The sequence below is a fragment of the Gouania willdenowi genome, chromosome 11 (genome assembly GCF_900634775.1).
Source record: "Gouania willdenowi chromosome 11, fGouWil2.1, whole genome shotgun sequence".
Classification (NCBI taxonomy): Eukaryota; Metazoa; Chordata; class Actinopteri; order Blenniiformes; family Gobiesocidae; genus Gouania; species Gouania willdenowi.
Window position 1 is genome coordinate 18,898,992 of NC_041054.1, and position 17,433 is coordinate 18,916,424.

Sequence of the window (17,433 nt, forward strand, 5' to 3'; positions counted from 1 at the left end):
TTATCTTAAAAGTTTACTTTATTACAATTCACAGAAATACCCTTTTTTTGTACCGTCTATTACAAAAATAAAACAACACAAACCGCACTAAACATGCACACAGTAGGACTGAAGGATTTAGTAACTGGCAGCCGACATTCATTTACACATTTGATGCAGAACAATCTGCAAGTCCTTCAAAATAGTGTTTAATTTCTATGAAAAATCCATATTTATCTTGTTTTTTTTGTACAATATACAGACGCTTCCTTTGAGATAAAAAACAAAACAAAACTTCTTTTTATGTTTTTGTCATTGTTCGATCCAGCATGAGAGAATGCTGAGGTGGTTTAAGGTGCACGATGTCAGAGCTTTGTAAATAAATACTGAAAACGGCAACACTTCATAGATGAGAATTTAAAAAAAAAAAAAAACATCCAGCATTGTCCCTATTTTTTTTCTTCATTGAAAGGCACTCGGTTTGAAAACCTTTCGCGATGTTGGAAATCAGTGCCTCACACCTGTCATTTTTATCACCCACGCAGCTGCTGCTGCTGCTGCAAAAAGGGTTTCTCATACAGGCAAACGCTTCATAAGCCACTCTGTTAGCACGACCCATTGGGCTTCTCCATTCATTACATTTCACAGCTTAGATCATTGAAATATGGTGACATCACAGCTGCAGAAAGAAGCCAATCTCCCTCTGGATGAATTAGACCTTTAAAAATCTGTCTTTTATAAATACAAACATTTTACAATTCAGTGTGCACAGAATTCAGCCTATGTCGGTTTATTTCCCAAATTGCAAGCATCGGTCCTGATGCGACTCCGTAGAAAACACCAGGAAGGATGCAGATTCTTCTTCACTCGGGGACGTCATCAGGTCAGAGCAGCAGGTTCAGAGTTCAAACACCACGCTGAAGTAGTGGACGTTACATTTGCCCATCTGGAGAGTCCGTCAGGCCTAAAGCCAACGCCTCCTCTGGTGTGAGACCGTTTTTCAGAGTCCGCCTCACTGACAGGAGACACAGAGAGAGACACATTGTTATTATATGGTCATTAATCAACGCTTGGATTCAGGAGTGGACTTGCCATCTGGCATACTGGGCATTGTCCCGGTGGGCCGGGCCGGGCCGGTCCGCTACGTGTTTTTTTTTTTTTTTTTTATGAGCGAGTGAAGGCAGACATGGTTACAGGTGGCCAAAAATGGTCCAAAAGTGACAAAAACATGGTAAGAAAAAAGTGAAAAGTGACTAAAATGGGCCAAAAGCAGTCAAGAATGGCAAAAAAATGGGCAAATAAAGAGGAACCAGGTGGTATGTAATGGCAAAGGGTAGTTTTAATGAGCGAAATGTGGCAAACAATAGTGAAAAAAGACAAAAATGTTGCTCAAAAAAAAAGGCAAAATGTAGGGAAAAACTGAAACGAGTGGTATTTAATGGACAAAAGTTAGCTTACTTGGATTAAAAAGTGGCCCCAAAAATTGAATAAGGGTCAAACTTACAAAAAATAGGAAAAAAGGGGTATTCATTGGCAAAAGGAAGCTAAAGTCTGAAAAAGTGACCCATTAAAGAATCTAAGTTTGCTCATTTAAGAAGGAAAACAGTAACGTTTCAGATTCTTTTTGATTTGTCAGTAGTCATATACATCGGTAAATATGAACATAGGCACAAGGAGTGAAATTCTTATTTAATTTATAAAAATGCTTTTTTTTAAAAAAAATTAATATTAATTTTGAGAAAATCATCCCACAGCCCAAATTAGATGCTCTGGCAGGCAAGATTTAGCCCCTGAGCCTTTAATTTGAAATGCTTATAAAAAGCGGCTAGAGAAGCTGTGCATTTTTAACTTTCAATGAAATGAAAATGTGCTTAAAAACCAAATAAATTAGTTTATTAAGTCTTTTTCATGAAAATAGGATTACCTTAATTATTACATAAAATGAGAAAATAGGAACTTAGATGATGAATACTAACTGTATTTGGTTAAAAATGTAATTGTTGCTTGGCAATTTTTTATTTATTGTTGCCATGGTTACGGTAAATTAAATACGCATGGGTCATATGACAGAGAAAAACAAAAAAGGAAAAGTAACATTTTAATGACATAAAAATGCAGAAATAATATTTTAATATTTAATCAATTTAAGAAAAATGATTAGTTTAAAATGTATTTGTTTTACCATTTCGTCGATTTAAAGTGAAATAACACAAACTACAAGAACTTCACATAGAAAATATTTAACTCTTGTCATAAAGCCAGTAAAGTTTAAATTAAGATGTCGTGAAAGCAGCGTTTTTAAACCGTGGGGTCGGGACCCCATGTGGGGTCGGGACCCCATGTGGGGTTGCCTGGAGTTTAGATTGGGTCCCCTGAAAAGTCTAGTAACTGAAAAAAAAGTCAATTTGACATTATTATTTTTTCAAAATTAAAACACAAAATCTTAAACAACTGTATTTTATACTTTCACTTTGTCAAATATATGTAGTTAAATAAAAAACATATATCTAAGCTGACACAACTGTATTTCTAATACAGTATTACAAACATGATCAAAAATGAATTCTCGGAAGAAAAAAAAAGTCTTTGGGTTATAAAAAAATTATTGACATCACCTTCCAGAAAAGGTTGGGAACACGAAAGGTGAAAAAGTAAGATTTCCACATTAGTTTTTCTATGTTGCCACTGAAATGTTGAGTGTGCTCAGACAGCCGTACGTGATTTACGGTTGGCCCTGGACCTCCTCCTCTCTCTGGGCTGGGCTCTGGTTCCTGGCCCCTGAGTGGCCGATCGGACGATTCGCTCCATTATTTCATCCGCTGCCTCGTCTCCGCAGATCTGTGTGTCCTCGACGGGCGGCGTCCACGCCTGCATGCTGCGCCCTGCGTCAAACACACGACTAGGTTTTAACTAAATAATACTCAAAATAAAAGTTACTTTCACACCCCACTTGCATACAGTAAACATCTCATGTATAAACTTAAAAAGGAACAGACCAAATATTACACAATTTGAACTTAATTTAAAAAAAAAAAAATTGTATAAAATAAAAGATTTGTCAAAAAGTGCAATTTTTATTTATTTATTTTTTATAAAATACCACCAATTAATTCAATTCATAATAAAAAAAACTCTCAGGCTGAAATCAATGATAAATAATAATAATTATATAAACTATTTAAAAAGAAATAATAATAATAATAAAATTAATACATATATAATAAATACAAAATAATAATTAAATAAATAATAAAACATAATAACATATAAAATAATAATAACCGGCATGCAATGGTGTTCTGGTGCAGTGCATTACGTTTAATCTGATTGGTCGGCTATGATGTGATGCATTTAATTGTTGTCTGGTAATTTTATTTTTTGTAGTTTCACAATGTCCGTTAATCAATTTAAAACAAAAAATAATAATTTACTCAGTAATGGTTGGGTGTAGAAATGTAACTTATTACTTTACTTCTTTTAAAACATACTTAAGTACAATTAAAAGTACAAAAAAGTAAAAGTACCCATAAAAAAACTCAATTACAGTAACGTGAGTAATTGTAATCTGTTACTTTCACTTCTGGTTTTAACTCAAGTGATAATTTTTAGACTTCTGTGTCCACTGTCTGGCTCAGGCTCACCTCCCCGTCCGGGCCTGGATCTGGTGCGTGTCCGTAATCCGGGCACTGCGCTGCTTTCCTTATCGCTGCCACCGAGGCTGGTCCTCAGCATGGCCTTCATGTGTTCATGCTCTGCGGCGTCCTCTGCGTGACTCAAACCCTGAGGCTGCGTGCTGTCCACGCTCTCACCGGGAGCGCTGGTGCTGGTGGAACCCCTGCGACCACTCTGAGACACACAGCACAGAGGATCACACACCAGCCCCAATAACACCCAATTAAAGGGTAGCTGAAGTGGAAAAGTATGGACCAAAAAATGTGTTGAATGTATTACCAATAAACTAAATATGTGCACCTTTTTGTTAAAAAAAAAAACACAATAAAAGAACTTTTTAGAATGACTTTATACAATGCGGCTTAAACTATGGGGAGACGCAGTTTTGGACAGGATATGATGCACGTTCGTTGATTCCTGTTGGTCTACAGCAGTCATCAGGCAACTGGCAGCCCAGGGGCCACATGCGGCCCTCGGTCATATTTGGTGCGGTCCCCAAAACATAATTGTAATTTATGAAGTTGGAAGTTATATGAAGCCCAACATAACACACAAATCTCCAGAAACACAGAAAACTACAGCAAAATTCACAAATAGTCAACAAAAATTCACAAAATGATAACAAAGACACACTAATGAAACCGCTTAAACACAAAATGACTACAAAAACAACAACATAAACAAAAGGACTTTAAAGACAAACAAAATGCCAACAAAATTGCACAAAATGACAGAAAAATACACAAAAAGGTGATAAAAATTTGCCATATTGACAAGAAAATAGACAAAAACAAATTCAAAAACACACAAAATGTCTAAAAACTCAAAAAAACACCAAGAAAACCCATGGAAAAAGACAACAAAGACAAAACCCTTTGTTTTTTTCCTGTATTAATGCTCAGATTGGTCATTTTTCTAAACGATAACATTGCCCTCGGATCAGACAATCACATTTTTGTGGGTCCTGCTCTGGTCTACAGTGTAAAGCTAATGGTTGCTATAACAACAAGATAAAAAAACCCACAGAAACATTACTTTTGTATCTTTAAGCCACATAACGACACTAAGTCTGAGTTATCCAGAGGTTGGCTCCATAACATCGGTACGTGATACACACAAAACTTTTCTGTTCGGACAAAATTTGGTGATATGCGAGGACTGCTTCAAGCTGAGCTGCAATGAAAGGGATCTGTGGGCTAAGCTAATGGGCAAAGCTAATGGGCAAAGCTAATGGGCTAAGCTAATGGGCTAAGCTAATGGTCTAAGCCAATGGGCTAAGCTAATGGGATAAACTAATGGGCTAAACCAGGGGTGTCCAATTCCGGTCCTCGAGGGCCACTATCCAGCATGTTTTAGATGTTTCCCTCTTCCAACACACCTGATTAAAATGATTAGGATCGTTATCAGGCTTCTACAGAGCTGGATGAGGAGTTGATCATTTGAATCAGGTGTGTTGGAAGAGGGAAACATCTAAAACATGCTGGATAGTGGCCCTCGAAGACCGGAATTGGACACCCCTGGTCTAAACTAATGGTCTAAGCCAATGGACTAAGCTAATGGGATAAACTACTGGGCTAAGCTAATGGTCTAAGCCAATGGACTAAGCTAATGGGATAAACTACTGGGCTAAGCTAATGGTCTAAGCCAATGGCCTAAGCTAATGGGCTAAGCTAATGGGATAAACTAATGGGCTAAGCCAATAGGCTAAGCTAATGGGCTAAGCTAATGGGATAGACTAATGGGCTAAGCCAATAGGCTAAGCTAATGGCCAAAGTGAATGGTCTAAGCCAATGGACTAAGCTAATGGGATAAACTACTGGGCTAAGCTAATGGTCTAAGCCAATGGTCTAAGCCAATGGCCTAAGATAATGGGCTAAGCTAATGGGATAAACTAATGGGCTAAGCCAATAGGCTAAGCTAATGGGATAGACTAATGGGCTAAGCCAATAGGCTAAGCTAATGGCCAAAGTGAATGGTCTAAGGTAATGGTCTAAGCTAATGGGCACAAAGCCAAAGTTACTTAATTTCTTCACAGAAAGTCTCAGTGCAACTTGTGAACATATTCATTATTCAGATCACTACTACGTTTCTGGGTGTAATGGCACTGACCGCACCTCTTATTTCACTAAATGACAAACCATCAGGAGAACTTACCTGTTCGTTAGGCCTACTTTGCGCCAAAAGCCAACAGAAAAACTACACTTCCCACAATGTAAGCAGACCTATTATGCCTACCTCCTACAATGCACCATTTATTTAAAGCGACAGGCCAACGTCGATCAACAAACGTGCGTCATATCCTGACCAAAATGGCGACTCTCCATAGTTTGTCCCCAAAGATATAAAATCGTTCTAGAAAGTCCTTTTAATGTGTTTTTTTTTTTAATAAAAAAGGTGCATATATTTAGTTTATTGGTAGTAAATTATTAAACACATTTTTTGTTAAATACATTTTAACTACAGATTCCCTTTAATCAACATTAAAACATGCCGACTCACTGATTGGATGATTGGTTTAGTCAGACATGAATATGGAAACCAAACCAGAGTATGTGATTTATTAAAGAAGTCATGCACACACACACACACACACACACGCGAGCAGATTGGCACACACTAATACCTCCCGCTCCTCTTCATCATCAGACTACAGAGGAAAACAAAGAGTGTCAGTCAGAGGAAGAGCAGAGAGACGTGGAAAAGAAGAGAGAAAACGTGTGTGTGTGTGTCAGGGTCAATTATAATTGTAATCGAGTAATTGATATAATTACAATTAGGACGTAATAATAATTGCAATTGCAATTGAAAAATCTGTTGCTGTTTTAATCGTTATTGAAATTGGTAATTGAGTTCAGACTTTGTAATTGTCATGGAAATCCTATAAAAACTGTAATTTACAATTTCATTAAACACAAACCTGTGGAACCATGATACAGTTCTATGCAGGGTTGGGGTCAATTATAATTGTAATGACGTAATTGATAATTAATTGAAATTGTAATTGTAATTAAAAAAAAATCTGCTGCTGTCGTAATTGTAATTGAGTTTAGATAATTGACTTTGTAATTGTAATTGTCATGAAAATCCTATAAAACGTTATACATGTAAATTTACCACAAAATGGGGCAACCCTGTTACAGTTCTATGTACAGTTCTACAAATATGTAGTGAACAATTATTAAAATATGTTTCAAATCAAACTTTCCCACATATTACTATTTTAAAAAATTTGAAATCTAGGGGTGTACTAACAAAAAAAGCTCAGACGCCCACACCAAAAACATTAAAATCTATATTTTCATTGATTAGGAAGCCTAACAAGGTAATCAATAAATAGGAAAAAAATTAGATGATAGATATTTGTTTTTAGTGTATTTTAAAGCTGATTTAGGACCAGTTATCATTAGAGATGCTAACAGAAAGCTAACACAAGAGGAAGGTTAACTTTTATTAGGTTATTTGTTTCAGGCTCAGTAATTGAGATTAATTGTAATTGAACTTTTGTAATTGAGAACGTACAGTAATTGTAATTTACTTTAAGGGGAAAAATAATTGTAATTGGAAAAAATGGCGTCACATAATCGTAATTGAGTTGTAATTGTACATGGATAATTAAAGACGTAATTGACCCCAACCCTGGAGTGTGAGTGTGTGTGCGTGTGTGTGTGTGTGTGTGCGTGTGTGTGTGTGTGTGTGTGTGTGTGTGTGTGTGTGTGTGTGTGAGAGCTTACAGGAGAGTTCACGTCCATGATCATCTTTCCCCGCGTTTTGTTGCGTTCTCGATGATCCGCACGTTTCTGCTTCTGCTGCAGCACTCGGTCTCTGGTGGTCCGGTACTCCAGTGCAAACTCGCTGAGGATTTTACTGAACCTGTGCACGCTGATCTCCCTCACGCTATAGGCCGGATGGCCGAGGAACAGCAGGAACGAGTGGAACCTGCAGAAGTGGTGATGGTGATGACGAGGCGATGAAAAAAAGACGTTTCCTCCGCCGACTGCAGAGTCTCAGCTGGACCTCCTACCTGTTGATGATCCTGCGGTGGACGATCTTAAGGATGATGATTCTTTCGGCGCAGTCTTTGAGGAAGTCGGACATCTTCTGCTTCAGCTGCGGCTTCATCTCGTGCTTGGCGATGACCTTCAGGTGGTCCCATGAGGCTTTGCAACGCCGTTCCATCTGACACAAGTTCTCCTGCAGCTGGTCGAAATCCACCTGGTGGAAGAGACGTTAACACACAACAGAAGATAAACGAAAAACACAGAAAGCGTGCTCTGTCTGTGTTTTTATTCAGATTTTAAATAATCTGGATGTCAAACATGATAATCCTAAAATAAGCTCGTTGTCGACACTTTGCTACTTAAACCAGTTGTTCCCAAGCTTTTTTGGATCATTACCCAATTTCCATATCAGAAATGTCTGGCGACCCCAAAATCATTTTTTTCCTTCTTAAAAATAGTTTTTAATTCATGTTTGTTATACTGTGTTACGAATACAGAGTAGTCAGGATTATAGTGCACAAAGTGACAAGATGTGCCAATTCAGACATTTTTATGCTGCTTTTATTTGAACTATATTCATATTTGAGAAAGTATAAAATAGTAATAATAATAATATAATAATAATAATAATGTATTTTTAATCAGTAGTTGTTTTTTTTCATTTATCAAATACTAGACATGTCAGGCAACCCCACATGGGGTCACGACCCCAAGGTTGAAAAACACTGACTTAAACACTTTGCTATGTAAAGCTGTGTAAACTGTACCCGTATTTAATTCTCATCCAATACTAGGCATTTTTACCAACCAAATTCCTTCGGTACTACCTGGTACCGATTCACGTAAAATCATGATTAGAACCAACAAAGCTCCGGCACTAGTAATGGAACAGAACGGAAACTCAGTTCTTTTGGCCGAAAAAGGGTAAACGAGAGAGCTGTGTGCATAAAATGCACGTGAAATACTTGCATTTTTAATTTGTGCATTACTAAAAAAAAAAGAAAAAAAAAAAAAAAATGTGTAGTTGTAGTTAAGAGTTTTTTATGATGAAGAAATCTGTGAAACAAATGTTGCTACAATACAAACAGTTGAAAGTTGTTCTGATGCATTTGTTAAAGTTTGTTATTATTATTATCGTTATTATGAGAAACAAATATGGTAAAATGGGACATCTTGAGATTTTATTATATACCATTCATTACCACACAAAAGTGCCGAAAATTGGTGCTGTTGAGAACCAATCCACTACTGATGCCAACGTGCTCACAAACACGCATTGTGACAACTTTCAGATGTTGATATAGTATAGTGGTGTTCCACAGAAACACTGAACATGCCCGAAATGTAATGTCTCATGGAGTGACTTCATGCAACAGGGATTGCAATACACAATGCCAATCACACTAAGAATGAAGTAAGAACACTTCTTAAAGACAATTTCCTCACTTTGGTGCCATCTTTGCATTCTTCTCAGGGACTGAAAATCCCACAATGCATGAAACTTTTCCAAAGTTTAGGTCACATCATTTGTCAACAACAAACCCATTGTTTGCGAAAGCAGTGAAAAAGAAACTTGCGAGCGGCTATTTCAATCTTTAACATTTGTTTGTGAGTAAATTCTCACTTTTTCCGGAAGAAAAACCTTTGATTTATTGATCTATGAGGAATACACTGTGGGGTGGATTCACTAAAGATTTAGTGGTATTAAAACGTGCTAATAAGGAGTAAAAATCACGTACTGTATAACTGTATGGTACGGGAGCTGCACTGAGGCAGATAGGAGGAGGCTTCAGAGGGTAATAAAAACGGCTCAAAGGATTGTTGGCTGCCCTCTCCCCTCCCTGACGGACATCTACACCTCACGCTGCCTCAACCGAGCACATAGCATCATCAAGGACAGTTCACACCCTGGTTTCCACATGTTCAACCTGTTGCCCTCTGGTAGGCGCTACAGATGTATCAAAGCTAGAACAAACAGACTCAAGAACAGTTTCTTTCCGAAAGGCATAACCACTCTGAACTCTCATATGCACTAAATCTACAATACCATACACTGTTATGCAATATTATCTGACTGGTGCAATATACTGGGCAAAGTGCAATAGTTTTTATGCAATACGCTGGCACAGTATTATGTTAATACTGATATGAGTGTATGTGAACTTTTTTTAAATCTATTTATATTGTATATACATTGTTTATTCTTATGTTTGTATTTTTATGGGGAGCTCTATCTCATTACATGTTATGTAATGATAATAAAAGGCTATCCAATTCTATTCTATTCTATTCTAAAAGCCCAGGGTATCAGGAGTGCGCTGCTGCAATTCCCAATGCGCCCTCAATCCATTTAGTGCATTTCCCCAAAATGAATATGCATAGTAAGCGGATCTCCCAGGGGGAGCAAAAATATGGGAGGAGGAAATGCAAAAAAAAATGTATGCAGGGGGAGCAATGCCATTCATGAAATCTGGAACTGTTTGAGGTGATAGTTTTAGTATGAAAAAGCAGGTGCAAACACACACGCAACGATCACTGCTGCTGTAAATGTGGACAGAAAACACAGTGGAGATAAAAAAATAAAAAATAAAAAAAAATGTTTTAGTTTTGTGTGTGTGTGAGACAGAGAGAGAAAGCTGGATGTGCGTCCATCTCTCTTCCGCAGGTCACTGTCTCACAGAAGTAATCAGCCGCACACACATATGCACATCTCTCCTCCGTGGATCACTGTCTCACACAAACGCACGCAATCGGCCGCGCGCATGCGCCTATCCTTCACTTACAGTCACATCCACGCACATTTCTCCACTGCAGGATGAATAAAGAATATCTATTTATGTATCTATCTGCTGTAATTCATCCATTTTGTTATTTGTTTCTTCTACTAACACCTCCAACACCAACTCATGTTCATCCTCCATGTTCAACACGTACAAAACGCTCATTTAAATAAGGGCGGTCTGCACCAGCTCTGAACGTGCACTAAGCATTGCTTCAATCTTAGTGAATTCCGCGCAGCAGGTGAGGAAACCGCATCACTAAAGGATTTAGGGAAGCAACTGGTTTACCACCCTTTATTTCAGATCTTAGTGACTCCACCCCTGAGTCTCTATCTGTGTTAAAAAACAAACAGTTATCATCTCCAGCAGCTTTAAATACTTACATTTATCTTAAATAGGCACTAGGTGATGCTATACAATACATACATTAGTTTACATATTTGAGACACATATAGACCATAAACTGTAAAAAGAATGGAAGGGAAGCTTTTATTTTTAGAGCTCCCCCTGCTGACTGGCTGCAGTATAGGTCATAAACCCCGCTGTTGGTCGAATTTCCAGCGGGAAAGACACTTAAGTTCTTGGCGTAGCTGGGCTGCGTAAGTCATCAGGGCAATACACTAAATGGGTGGGGCATGTTACCAGGGCTCCTCCTGCCAGACCCGACTGGACAGACTTCAGAATGATGTTCCAAATGACGTCAAATTTGAACGATGGAAGCGCCCCTAAGTGCCGTATTTTGGCTTCAAGAACGATGAGTGGGAACAGCTACAGTGCACGCCCACAGATCTGGACCACCACTATCCTTCTATAAGTCCACCAGGCTCCGAAAACAAACTTTCTCTGTTTAAAATTCAATATTTCAGGAAATATAAAACTAAATGCACAGACTTTGCTGTTTTTTAGGGTTTCTATCATACGTTAAATCTAACTGGTGCATGTGAGGCGTACTTTTGCAGAACGTGTGATGGCTCCAATCTCCGAGTAGAGGTCGGTGCTGTGAGGGAAGTTTTCCACCACTGATGAGCAGGCGTGATGGAGCAGAGACTGTTTATGGACCGTGTCCTTCACTTCTGGAACCTTCTCCAGATACGTCAGCTCGAAGCCTTTTGCCTAAACACACAAACATGAGACAACGATGCGTCAGTCATCCAAAAATATCTAAGCACGAGTGTTGGCATTAACAGTCCATTAAAGTCACTTTTTTTGGGTGTTCCCCACTTTGACTTAAGGTGAACTTTCAAATCCCACCTGCCATTGCCCAAAAAAAAATCCTGCCAAATAACACATTTTCAAATGTATTGAACTAACAGGGAACAATTAACATCATGTTTCAAAATAAATCAAAAACTAAATTACACTAATCACTAAGGGTGTGACTAGTGCGTTAAAAGTCTGTCTCGCGAGAGGAGAAAATTATAGTTCGAGTTTCAATTTGTGGAAGAAAAAGTTTATTAACAGTTAAAAGAACATGGCTGTGTAGTTGCTGCATGTTGTTAATGACATACTTGGTCAGGCTCTGTTTGCACTATTTGCACTCTGTATTGACTTTGGTTTGGTTTTGCACATAATTTTGTTTGCACTTGAAAAAAAAGAAGGAAATGTAAAATATTTTAACTTTTATAAATTTTTGTTTTAGCTTCAATTTGCGGCAGAAGAAATTTATTAAAAGCTCATGCTTACATCATGCATGTAAAGAGTTATCATGCATGTGCAACTTGGTTAAATAAAAGTCTGTTCGTCCAGTCATATATACAGTATTGTCATTGTAGTTTTCTTAAACTCTCGTCCCGTCTCGTTTTCGTGAACCCAATATCGTGTCTCATCTCGTCTCCTGAGCTCCTCTACTCACCCCCAGTTCAATTTTTGGAAGGTTTTTTTTTTACAGTTTCCAAAAAATGTGCGTTTCCCCGCCAACGGGCCAAAATCAGACTCTACCTTCATGAGAGGCATATTTCTGGACTCGGGAGGACCAGGCCTATCCACTGATACCACTCACTTTGAGAAGCACTGCTTTAAGGTAACGCTCTTCTGTTGCACGATATTTGAACGTGTGATGTCAGGACTCACGTTTGTGCTGTTCAGGAAGTTTCCTATCGAGAGCAGCGTGGAGAGAATGTAGCGTAAAGTTTTGTTCTTCTCCAGTTGGTCCATTCCTTCTTTCAGATCTTGCAGTGGCTCAGCAACCTCCTGGAAAACACATACACACACACATAAATACACAAATACAATAAGGTGACTGACAGAAGAATATGGGCTGAGATTTTTGCCACGAGAAACTGAATTTCAATAGTTGGTATTGAATTTGAAAGTAATAACTTGAAATTGAATGTACTGTTTTGAAACACTACATTCCAAAATATTCAATATATTTCTGCTTTTCAAATTCAGATTCACTGAACATAATTCAATTACACTACACAGAGACACAATTCCGGTTTACGTCTACAAAAAAATCCTTTACGTCCCATTGAAGGTGTGACCATAGATTAGGGATGTAATGGTTAATCGTAAGGCAGTTGATTCATAGGTATCACGATTCACATCGATAGTGTGAAAATTGAATCGCAGTACTTTTAACTTTTTTTAATCCAGAAGTGTTGGCGGCGGGTGGAATCTGCTAATATTTTCTTTCTGGCTGCCATCTACTTTTAAACATGTTCATAAATGATTCATTACCCCTTTAGCACCAAAAAATATCTGTAATATTACGTGAATATCTGTAAAAGTCAAGTTTTTCTATTAGCTCTGTTTGCTAGCATAGCATCTCTTCTTCACTGCAAGAATATCTGCATGCCAACCGACCACTGGGTTACCAGCGCCCTCTGCTGGTCCAAACAAATATCTGACCTAAATACAGTGAAATTACTTTTTTTTTTTTTTAAAGTGCAATTGTTAAGGCACAAAATACATTTTCATTTGCACTTTTAAAAAGAACTATTATGCAGTTTTGCATTGTTTACTATAGGACCAGAATTTAAATTAATAGGCTTCTTCTTCATTTGTATTATTCCTTTATTTATTTCATTCAAGATTTATTTTTAGTTAAATTGCATTGTTTTGAATAGTTTATCAAGGGATTCCTTTGACAATGAAAAATAAAAGGCAAACAGTATAGTTTTTTTCCCCCAAAAATAAAGGAATATTTTTCAGTCATTTTTTTACAGTCCCATTTTGTAAAATAAATCGTGAGAGAATCGTATCATGAACCAGCATCGTGAATCGAATCGTATCGGGAGTTGAGTGAATCGTTACATCCCTACCATAGATACAAATATTGATCTCAATGATGATAATAAACTTAACTTCTAACAAAGAACAAAAAACAAAACAAAAGGGCGTAAGATAAAGGAAAACAAAAAACAAAATATTGCAAATCAACAAATAAGGTGCATCAGGGCACCCATATGAGTTGGACATGCAAAAAAAAAAAAAAAAAAAAAAAAAAATATATATATATATATATATATATAAATATAAAAATATAAATCAGTGCAGAGGCACATCAGGGTTGAATATATCAACAAATGGTTAGTCTGTAAACAAAAACTGATAAATCTGGGGCAATGGGACATAAAATGTAGTTGTGAGGGAAAAAAGCATATATGCACATAAACATAATTATATACATACACAGGTGAAGATAAACACACTTCAAAATAAAACAATAAATTATTAAGTCTAAACGTAACTTCCATGCAAATTTACTAGTCTGGAGTTTTTTCAGGGATGTATATATATATATATATATATATATATATATAGATATAATAAAGTGTAGTGACATTGAACTGCTGCAGTGAATCTGAATTTGAGAAGCAGAAATATATGGAATTTTTGGAATGTACGAAGAACAAAACTTTTTTTTTACAGAAAAATAATAATAAAAATTCAGTTTCAAAATAGTAAATTCAACTTCAAGTTGTAACTTTCAAATTCAATACCAACTATTCAAATTCAGTTTCTAGTGGCACAGATCTCAGCCCATAGTAGTAGACCATGTAGTCAGCAGTGAGCAGGTGCACATCATCTGCTTTCATTTATGCACACATGGTAAGAAGTTCACTCCTTGCTATAAAAGCTGTTACGGGGTTGCACAAATCATCTTCTTCTTCTTGTTTTTTTGTGCACGACAGTAACTGTGCATTCGTTCATGATGTGTTGCCCTTTATTTTATCCTGTGATCTGGGTCAAGAACGCTCTGCCTCGCTGAGGACTCGTTCCTCCCAGACAACTACATCCTGCTGGAAGTCGTAAAGTTTACAGCCACACTTTGAACCTTTCCTCCTGGATCTGATCTCTGCTCAGACAAACCAGGAGGAGGGGGAGGAGGAGAACAGGGCTTTGCTAATAAGCAGGCATATTTGCTTATGATGTGATGTCGTAGTTATGTTGTTGTTTTGCGGATGTTTGCACCGAGGGGAAGTTGATCCTTACTGATGGGAATAGAAAACACACACACACGCGCACACACGTGTTGTGCACATTTTGCAAAGCCTCTTGGGTACAGATCCATTAGAACAAGACTGTTTTTGATTTATTAAGTCTGCTTTTATTTCTTTTGTTCAATTTGGCATTTGGTAATGAGCGCAGTTTGATCCTCTCAGCAAGAGGTTTTTTTTAAAAAAAAAAACATCCATCCTTTATCTCAGCCTTTCCATGCCACAAAGCAGCACAAACACACAGCATGCAACGACTGGACTAAAACCTACAGTTTGCATGCATAGCACAAAGAACATCCTTAATGTAAAATTAACAAAACCACTGATTTATAAAAGGAATACCGTCATTTCCGGGCTATAAAGCGCACTGTTTTATTGGCTGTGTTAAAATAATTTAGCAATTTTCTAAGAAAACACAAATGTCGGATGTAAACATAGGCCGCACCCTATTGGCTGATGAGGGAGCCCTTCAGACAACTTGGCCAATCAGAACGGACAGGTAGGCGGGCTGCTGTACTCCAGTTAAGTTGCAGAGAAATGTTCGTGTTTAAACAGATAAGTTTCCTTTACTACATGAAGTCTCCTCCTCACTGCCCCACGTCTACATATCAGTCCATTTACAGCGAGTCGGACTCTGAGTCAGAAACGGATGCGATCGCTTCTGAACAAATCCAACGTGGTGATTTGCCAACTTCATGCTGTTATGATACTATTACAAACTGGCTGACTTTTACTATAGACGGAGCGGAGATCAGAAGAGCCTGGATCCAGGCTGTTCTGATGTCCGCTCCGTCTGTCCGTCGTCTCCATCAGCCTCAGAGTCCAGAGCACCGATCAATGCTGAACAAACCTAACGTGGTGATTTAACAACTTTATGCTGTTTATCTTTCTATTACAAACTGGTTGACTTTTACTTCATCCATGCTGATGCTGCAGCGGGCGCTCGCTCGCTCTCTCTCTCTCTGACAACATTTCTCCACGTCGTTGCTATGACGAGGCTGTGTGCATCATGACAAAATGAGTGATCAGAATGATTCAGTGAGAGCAAGAACGATTTAAATGTTAACAATTTCATTGTTCCACCTGGTCTAATGTGACGGAGCTCATTTTTGTGGCGGCATGAAGCTTATAAAACTGAGACAAATCCACAATTTAGCCGCGTCATTGTTTAAGCCTCAGGGTTCAAAGTGTGAGAAAAAAGTAGCGGTTTATAATTCGTAAATTACGGTATTTAACTCATTGAATTGCACTCAATGGGTTAAATTTGTTCAAAGTATTGGCCTTTCACTTTGTTAGTTAGGTGTTACTATGGCAACAACACATTATCAGTAGGGTAAACTAACCCGTAGTGTAAATTTTGAACAATGTTCAATATTTAGTAGGTAAAAAAAATCAAAGAGCTGACATCCAGCTTTAACTAAATTTTATTTTAACGCTTATTGGTTCCCTTATCCCTTCTGGAGCCCTATAGGTTTTTTTTGAATGAAGTTATTCGGGGTTCGAACAGTTTTAGTGAAACTACATTTTTATTGCTTTTTATTGACATTTGAAATTAAATTTAGGACCAACTTCACAGTAATCATAATTGGGGGGAAAAAAACGCTACATTAATGACATAGGGTTAGGGTAAGATGACACAAGATGACTACAAAATAGCCAGAAATCTATGGAATAACAAAAATTAAAATCATTAAGAAAAGCCATGAAGAATAATCTTTATTGGCAATTTTCTTTAAATTTACATTTCCCCATGTTGGTAAAAGTTGCTACAAGCATGACGCACATCTGCACAGACTCCTACTGCAACCACGTCACTGTTTTGTAGTTGGTTCCGCTGTCGTTATTGCGCAATGTTACGGTAAATTAAATATCTTTCAAAAAACAAATGTTACCATTTATTTTGAAACGTGAGACTAATTACAATCATAAAATCATACTTCTGTGTTAAAATTCAAGACTTTTGAAACCTTGATTTAAGACATTTTAATGACAATTAAGGCCTTATTTTTAGATTCATGAATTGAATGCGTTTTAAGACTTTTTAAGGATCCGCAGGAACCCTACTACAAAAATAGCCAGAAATCTCTAAAACAACAACAAAAATACAAAATTGTTGGACAATTTTTTTTAAACGGGCAGTATTATGGAAAAATCTACATTGCTACAGTGATATACATTCCTTTAACCTCATTCAGAGGGCTAAAGCTGAAAAAGTTTTGTTTCCTTCCTCCCTTGCTATTCCACATTTTGTAAAAAGTCAGTTCCAAACTGCAAGTTTAATTTTTGACCACTTTTGAGTCATTAAACCGTCCTTAACCTAGTGGTTAAGGGACGCTGGCCTTGTAATCAGAGGGTTCTCGGTTCAAGCCTCACCTGGGTCATCACTGTGGGATGTTGAGCAAGTCCCTTGACCCCGAACAGCTCCCCAGGCGCCACAAAATGGCTGCCAACTGTTCCCCAGGGATGGTTAGTGAATTTCTCCATTGTGAAATGTATATAAAAATTTAAATTGATATTACAGTTAATATCTTTACGTTCAGTATATAGATAAACCTAAGAGCG

The 17,433-nt window shown here is 37.5% G+C and overlaps 1 protein-coding gene across 3 annotated transcripts in view; it reads right to left on the minus strand.

The window, feature by feature from the left end:
• The window catches only part of fhod3a (formin homology 2 domain containing 3a), a 113,477-nt gene continuing 96,044 nt past the window's right edge, over positions 1-17,433 (minus strand). For 2 of the 3 annotated variants that reach the window (XM_028461955.1, XM_028461953.1), the window contains 8 exons: positions 12,500-12,619; positions 11,381-11,542; positions 7,673-7,863; positions 7,383-7,587; positions 6,275-6,298; positions 3,621-3,825; positions 2,697-2,861; positions 1-994 (listed from right to left, as the gene is read on the minus strand). In XM_028461955.1, the coding sequence (XP_028317756.1) occupies positions 912-994; positions 2,697-2,861; positions 3,621-3,825; positions 6,275-6,298; positions 7,383-7,587; positions 7,673-7,863; positions 11,381-11,542; positions 12,500-12,619 (1,155 nt within the window). In that variant the 3' untranslated portion in view covers positions 1-911. The remainder of the gene's footprint in view (positions 995-2,696; positions 2,862-3,620; positions 3,826-6,274; positions 6,299-7,382; positions 7,588-7,672; positions 7,864-11,380; positions 11,543-12,499; positions 12,620-17,433) is intronic. The other variant, XM_028461954.1, reaches the window with a different exon arrangement.